Consider the following 8,088-nt stretch of genomic DNA (forward strand, 5'->3'; position numbering starts at 1 on the left):
GGGTGGGGCCCCTCAGGGTCCGATTTTGTGACCGGGGCCCCTCAGGGTCCGATTTTGTGGGTGGGGCCCCTCAGGGTCCGATTTTATGGCCGGGGCCCCTCAGGTTCCAATTTTGTGTGGGGGCCCCTCAGGGTCCGATTTTGTGGCCGGGGCCCCTCAGGGTCCGATTTTGTGGCCGGGGCCCCTCAGGGTCTGATTTTGTGGCCGGGGCCCCTCAGGGTCCGATTTTGTGGCCGGGGCCCCTCAGGGTCCGATTTTATGGCCGGGGCCCCTCAGGTTCCAATTTTGTGGGGGCCCCTCAGGGTCCGATTTTGTGGCAGGGGCCCCTCAGGGTCCGATTTTGTGGCCGGGGCCCCTCAGGGTCCGATTTTGTGGCGGGGCCCCTCAGGGTCCGATTTTGTGGCCGGGGCACCTCAGGGTCCGATTTTGTGGCCGGGGCCCCTCAGTGTCCGATTTTGTGGCCGGGGCCCCTCAGGGTCCGATTTGGTGGGTGGGGCCACTCTGGGTCCGATTTGGTGGGCGGGGCCACTCTGGGTCCGATTTGGAGGCCAGGGTCGCTCAGCCACCGATTTGTAGGCCATGGTCGATCAGCCTCCGATTTGGAGCTTGGGGTCACTCAGCTTTCGAATAGGTGCGCCGTCCCTTTAAGACTCATTTTGGTGCGTCGGCCCTTTAAGAATCACGTAGGCGCGTCGGCCGTTTAAGTGCAAGTTTGGCGCACTGGGCTTTTAAATCCACTTTGGCTCATATTCTCTCTCAGGGGCATGCGTCATGTGATGAAGCTAGATTTTCATTTGTGCTGTGGGTTTCGCTTTAAGAGCTGATATTATGTGGCAGAAACTCTGTCCTTTAGGCCTCTTTCACACTTCAGTTTTTTGCCATCAGTCACAATCCGCCAAAATTTGAAATTGGCGGATCCGCTTTTTCTTGTTGCGGATCCGCCAATTTCCCCATTGGGATACATTAGTGGCGGATTTTGACGGATGGTCGTCCGTTGCGTCCGATATTCGGCGGATCCGCAAAATTCTTTGCGGATTCTGTCTGAGGGGGACGGAGAATGTAACGTTTTTTTTCGCCGTCAAAATGGCGGATGACGGCGGATCCGCCGTCATCAGCCATGCGGTAGAATGGGGCCCTATGGGCGGCGGATCCGCCGAGATCCGCCATTTTGCGGAATCCGCCGGCAGGATCCGCAAAATCGCACTGCGCATGCCCAGAAAAAAAGATACTTTTCCAGACAGTCCCAAAACTATATAAGATGGGCTAATTGGGCCCAGACATGCAGTAGCAGCCAGACAGCAAGCCAGCCAGACCACCACCAAGCCTGCAAGACAGCCACCAAGCCTGCAAGACAGCCACCAAGCCTGCAAGACAGCCACCAAGCCTGCCAGACCACCCAGCCTGCCAGACACCCACCAAGCCTGCAGCCACAGCTATCAAGAGGCCTGCCAGTACCAGCTTTAGTGTGAGTATACCTATGACATTTCTGTGTATGGCCTGCAAGTGTGTAGCGTGTGTGTGTGTGTGTGTGTGTGTGTGTGTGGTCTGTGAGTGTTGCATGTCTATTTTTTTTTTTTTATATTTTTTTTTTTCTGTTGCTTGTGTACTGCATTTTATTTTCATACAACTGTAATTATATTGTATTTTTTATGCTGTGATTGCTGCGATTGAGTGGTGTATGGTATGTGGTGTAATTGGGCCCAGACAATCCGGCACCAGCAACACTGAATACTCCTAGCAAGATATCCGACTCCAGCCTGCCTGACAGAAGATTCAACTAGAGCTATAAAACCTGTCTGCCCATCTGCAAGTCTACCACCTGCAAGACCCCTGGAGCGTGTGTGTGTATGTGTGTGGCCTGTGTGTGCATTTTTTTTTTTTTTTTTTTCGTTCCATTTTTTTTTTTTTTTTTCTGTTGCATGTGTACTGCTTTTTATTTTCATACAACTGTAATTATATTGTATTTTTTATGCTGTGATTGCTGCGATTGAGTGGTGTATTGTATGTGGTGTAATTGGGCCCAGACAATCCGGCACCAGCAACACTGAATACTCCAAGCAAGATATCCGACTCCAGCCTGCCTGACAGAAGATTCAACTAGAGCTATAAAACCTGTCTACCACCTGCAAGACCCCTGTGGCGTGTGTGTGTGTATGTGTGTGGCCTGTGTGTGCATTTTTTTTTTTTTTTTTCGTTCCATTTTTTTTTTTTTTTTTTCTGTTGCATGTGTACTGCTTTTTATTTTCATACAACTGTAATTATATTGTATTTTTTATGCTGTGATTGCTGCGATTGAGTGGTGTATTGTATGTGGTGTAATTGGGCCCAGACAATCCGGCACCAGCAACATTGAATACTCCAAGCAAGATATCAGACTCCAGCCTGCCTGACAGAAGATTCAACTAGAGCTATAAAACCTGTCTGCACAGCTGCAAGTCTACCACCTGCAAGACCCCTGGAGTGTGTGTGTGTGTGTGTGTGTGTGTGTGTGTGTGTGTGTGTGTGTGTGTGTTGCATTTTTTTTTTTTTTTTCTGTTGCATGTGTACTGCATGTTATTTTCATACAACTTTAATATTGTATTTCTTGCTGTGATTGTGTGGTGTAAAGGCTGGTTTCATATTTGCACTTTATAGCGCAGGGATAACCTGCACACGTCCACCACTAATCCCCGTCCCATCTGGTCATCACTGCCTACTAGCACACATGGACGCTTGCGATCTGCACACCCTATCTTTAGTATGGGGTGCGCAGATTGCAAGCATTCATGTGCGCTAGTAGGCGGGGATTAGTGGCGGACGTGTGCAGGAAATAGCTGCGCTATAAAGTGCAAATGTGAAACCGGCCTAAATGGTATTGTATGTGGTGTTATTGGGCACAGACATCTACATCAAACACCAACCTGACTGTATCAGTCAGGCTGGTGTTTTAATGTAGATGTCTGTGCCCAATAACACCACATACAATACCATTTAGGCCGGTTTCACATTTGCACTTTATAGCGCAGCTATTTCCTGCACACGTCCGCCACTAATCCCCGCCTACTAGCGCACATGAATGCTTGCGATCTGCGCACCCTATCTTTATCATAGGGTGCGTAGATGGTGCGCTGGCAGGATTTTACCATGTGCTGCGCACTTTTGAAGGTGTGCCCTTGCGCGCCAAACGCAGCATGTTGCATTTTGGCGCGCACGGCACACCTTCAAAAGTGCGCAGCACACTGTAAAATCCTGCCAGCGCACCATCTGTGCACCCTATGATAAAGATAGGGTGCGCAGATCGCAAGCATTCATGTGCAGTAGTAGGTGGGGATTTGTGGCGGACGTGTGCAGGCCATCGCTGCGCTATAAAGTGCAAATGTGAAACCGGCCTAAATGGTATTGTATGTGGTTTGTGCCCAGACATCTGGCAACAGCCACACTGAAGAAACCGAACCAGACATCAAACACCAGCCTGACTGATAGAATTTCAAACTCCGCTGCAAATCTTCCACCTGCAAGACACCTGGAGTGTGTAGCCTGGCTGTGTGTTATGCGTGTTTGCGTTTTTTTATTTTTCATGTATTGTGGTATTTAAAATAAAGAGCAGAGTAGCTCCTATTTTTTGGAAAAAAAAAAAATAATAAAAAAAAAAAAAAAAATAAATTGTTTTGAAAAAATCTACTTTGTATCATTTTAAAAAAGGTAAAATTAAGTTACCATAAAGGTAATTGAAGTGTTCTGGTATACAAGTGTGGTTAAAAGTGAGATTGCAACATACCATGAAAAAATGGGTATACACAACTGAGTTTCAGGGAATTCAAAACCATGCAAACACAGTGGGTATACACAGAAATTAAACACCTTCAATCACTGGTTACATACTCTGTTGAGAGTTTCAGGGAATGCAAACACTGGTATACACACCAATTACACACTACACGCCTTCAATCACTGGTTACACGGTGAGACCTTTAATCACTGGTTACACTCTCGGTGAGAGTTTCAGGGAATGCAAACTGGTATACACAGCAATTACACACCTTCAATTACTGGTTACACTCAGTTACAAAACACAAAGAAAGTAGGTTTACACAAAATATTAGACACCTTCAATCACTGGTTACACTCTGAGATAAGGGAATGTAGACATGCAAACACTTAAAATTGCGTATAATTAGTTTCAGGGAATTACACATACAAAATGTGGTTTTTTTTTTTTTTTTTGTTTTTTTTTTAAAACTTTCATATCATTTTCTTTCAGTTCACACAATGAAGCGCCACCATACCGGCAGACACGGCCAGCCCAACCGTAGCAGAGATTCAGACCGCAGCAGGGATCAACGCAGCAGACATGACCGGTCAGACCGCAGCAGAAACAACCCTGACCGCAGCAGAGAGGAACAGCCACACCGCGGCGTACAGGCAACCATTAGTTTCCCTGTAAGTATAAAGACCTGAAAGCTTATTATGATCCTTTGTATAGTAGCTTAACAAGTCTCTTTATACTTGCAGATCACTTCAAGCACTACCAGCAGGGTAGCAGCAGAGAGAGCCAGCCAGGCTGCAGCAGAGAGGCCCAGCCAGACCGCAACAGAGACTGCCAGCCAGGCTGCAGCAGAGAGGCCCAGCCAGACCGCAACAGAGACTGCCAGCCAGGCTGCAGCAGAGAGGCCCAGCCAGACCGCAACAGAGACTGCCAGCCAGGCCGAAGCAGATACTGCCAGCCAAACATTTTCCCTGTAAGTATAAAAGCCTGAAAGCTTATTATGATACTTTGTATAGTAGCTTAACAAGTGTGTTTATACTTGCAGATCAGTTCAGGAAGCAACACAGCTGCCCCAAGCCGTAATGTCTTCTCCTGAAAGCTCCCCCTCACATCATCAGCGAGCTGAGGTAAAAAAAATTTTGTTTATTTTTTATTTAAAATAATTTTTTTGTGGTTAAAAACACTATCCTATTATGTTTTAACAGGAAGCTGATTCAGAGGAGCTTCCAGGAGGAGACGTGCAGGGTGGAGAGACACACGGAGGGGGTGCGCAGATTGTAAGTTTAGCACATACACAGATACATAATGCTACACCCAACACAAACATTCATCACAGTGCACACCATAATTGCATCCATCCAAACATTTTTTTTTTTTTTTCCCACAGTCTTCAGAATCCGGTGCCCGCACTAGAGTGACTCCCAGGACATCCCAGGGTCGTCAAGGTGATGCCTCTGGTGGTCGGCAAACGGTAAGTAACCCTATTTTGATAATTGTTTAAATGAACATCATGTGTTTGAATATAATGTAATTTTTTGCTTTTTGTTTTGTTTTTTATCTTCACAGGTTTCACAGCGTGCTCCCCGCAGACATCAGGAGGAGGGTGTCATTATTGATAGTGATGACCTCATCCATGAGGTGGAAATCCGGGAGCCGCTGTGGAACATGGCAAACCGTCTTCATGCCGACCAACCAACCACACGACGGCTCTGGGATGAAGTCTGTTCTTCAGTTATTGACAACTGGGAGGAACTCAATGCGAGGGCCAGGGATTTTGTGCGTAAGTATTACAACTTCAGTAACTTTATATTTCCAGCATGTGAAGTGTTGAATACTAAACCTTTTTTTTTTTTTTTTTTGCTTCACAGGTGACAGGGTTATCACACGGTGGCGGTCGCTCCGGGATCGCTTCAAGAGGGACTACAACAAAGAGATTCAGACCCCGAGTGGATCGTCGGGAGGACGCCGGGGACCCCAGTACAAAAACTACCAAGCCCTGGCGTTCCTGCGATCTACAATGGCGTGCAGAAGGTAAATATTCCCCAAACAATTCCTGTAGTAGAAATGTTTAACCAATTTTTTTTTCAGCAGACTTAAATTAAATATCAATATTTTTAATATACATTTTTTTCTTCTTTTTTTTTTTTTTAGCACCATCTGCAGCACTCGGGAGTCTGCATCACAGTTGCGTCCCTCTGGAGTGATCCCTAGTGAGACCGCCCCCGGTGACCACATCGAGGTATCCGACCCCTCTGTACCTACCCTCTTGTCTGATCCCTCTATCCCCTCCACCAGCACTGGAGCAGCAGGGCAGACTTCATCACATGAAGCTGCTGGTGACGACTTGTTCCCTGTTCCCCACCCCTCAGACACTGCCGCAACATCTCGACCAACTTTTGGTTCTGGCCGGCAGCGTCTGAGGAGTCAGGAAAGGATGACCTTGTCTGACTGTTTGAGTCTAAACTCAACTGTTCAACACGGTTTCCACACTTATGGACAACGGTTATCTTCTGGGTTGACCATGATCAATCAAAGTATCATGGAACTCAGAAGATACATGGAACAGATGAGTTTAGAATCAAACCAGACACCGAGACATACCTTTTTTCATTCTGTTGTCCGGCAAATGGAAGGTTTAAGTACTCACCAGCAGATGCGTGTGATGCAAGCCTGTCAGAATGCTCTAGTGGAAGTGCTTGCTGAAGCATCTCTTCCTCCCCCTGTCTATCCTTCCACAGTCCATCCTCCCCCTGTCTATCCTTCCACAGTCCATCCTCCCCCTGTCTATCCTTCCACAGTCCATCCTCCCCCCGTCCATCCTTCCACCACCATCAATCACACAGCCGTCCCTCCTCCTACCACTCCCTCTCCTTTCTCTAGTTCCCCATTCCATTCTTCCCAGTACCTACCTTCCCCATTGCATTATACCCCAATGCCCTCGCCATACCCACCCCCACATACACCTTCAATGTACCCACAAACCTCGTCTGTCCATCCACTCCCGTCCCAACCACATGTGTTAAACCCCCCTTCCACTTCTGGTCCTCACCAACTCCCTCCCCAGTCCCCTACCCCCCTCGATGTGGTCAACCCCCCCTCCAATACTATCTCCACCCAACAGTATCATAGTTTGTAATTTTTCTGTTGTAATATACCAAAAAAAAATTAAAAAAGTAATATACCAAAAAAAATTAAAAAGTAATATTATACCAAAAAAAAGTTAACAAAAAGGTAATACCAAAAAAAGTTACAAAAAAAGTTAAGAAAAAAAATTAAAAAAAAAAAATACAGTTAATACAAATTGTCAGAAATAAACTGTTTTTTTTCAAAAAACTTTATTGTGATGTTTATTTTTTGCTTCTTTATTCAAATTACACCAGTGGTGTAAAAGGTAAACACAACACTTGTTAACACAACACACAACCCTGGGTAATATTTCACAGTACACCGGTGGTGTACAAGGTACAAAAAAACACTTGGTAGCACAACATTTGATAACCAACACTTGTGAACATTTCAAAGTGTAAAACGCTTGGTACACAACACTTGGTAACTTTACGCTTGGTAACTTTACGCTTGGTACACAACACTTGGATAACTTTACGCTTGGTACCCAACAATTGTTAACACTGCAAAGTGTAAAATTAACCAAATCACATGGTAAAACACAATGCTTGTGCAAAGCAAACACTTGGTAAAATTTCAGATAAAAAAAAAAAAAAAAAAAATTACTCACAATTGGTAAGAAGAAAATTATATCATGTGATATTGCCAGTCCACTTGTCCCTCTGGTGTAACAAAATAATCTGCAAAGGTATCCCTAATTCTTGCCACTGAACCAGTACTCCGAAAAGTTTGCTGCTCATAATCCCACAAGGTGGTTTCATACACATTGTCATCGATGGAAACTGGTTCCTTTGAAAGGACGAAATTGTGCAGGATTACACAGGCCTTTACCACCTCATCCACAGTCTCTGTTTTCATTTTCATTGCCGTTAACAGGACTCTCCATTTTGCAGTTAAAATTCCAAACGCGCACTCCACCACTCTGCGCGCTCTGGTTAACCGATAGTTATAGATTCTTTTCTGGTGTGTTAATCCACGACTACCATATGGCTTCAGTAGGTGTTTTGAAAGTTGAAAAGCATCGTCGCCAACGCACACAAAAGGCATTGGTGGGCCTGTTGTTCCAGGGAGTGGTCTTGGAGGTGGGAAGTTAAAATTGTCTCCATACAAGCGACGGCCCATGGTGGAACTCTTGAATACCTGTGAGTCGTTAGAACGACCGTATGCACCAATGTCCACGGCAATGAATTTGCAGTTTGCATCCGAAATGGCCATTA

The 8,088-nt window shown here is 45.8% G+C and overlaps 1 protein-coding gene across 5 annotated transcripts; it reads left to right on the plus strand.

Moving 5' to 3' along the window:
* The first annotated feature begins 493 nt into the window (after positions 1–493).
* On the plus strand, positions 494–7,078 carry LOC141059638 (uncharacterized). 5 transcript variants are annotated; one of them, XM_073555720.1, is made up of 6 exons: positions 494–1,465; positions 4,241–4,718; positions 4,791–4,872; positions 4,951–5,525; positions 5,614–5,776; positions 5,897–7,078. In XM_073555720.1, the coding sequence occupies exons 4-6, from the start codon at positions 5,411–5,413 to the stop codon at positions 6,879–6,881; spliced, it is 1,263 nt and encodes a 420-aa protein (XP_073411821.1). In that variant the 5' UTR covers positions 494–1,465; positions 4,241–4,718; positions 4,791–4,872; positions 4,951–5,410; the 3' UTR covers positions 6,882–7,078. The 5 variants fall into 5 exon arrangements, with proteins under 5 accessions (XP_073411821.1, XP_073411820.1, XP_073411818.1 ...); XM_073555719.1 differs by having other exon boundaries at positions 4,241–4,872; XM_073555717.1 differs by having other exon boundaries at positions 4,791–5,525.
* Positions 7,079–8,088: the final 1,010 nt, after the last annotated feature.

Source organism: Dendrobates tinctorius, unplaced genomic scaffold (genome assembly GCF_039654945.1).
Source record: "Dendrobates tinctorius isolate UK_male_01 unplaced genomic scaffold, ASM3965494v1 ptg000229l, whole genome shotgun sequence".
In the NCBI taxonomy this organism is placed as follows: Eukaryota; Metazoa; Chordata; class Amphibia; order Anura; family Dendrobatidae; genus Dendrobates; species Dendrobates tinctorius.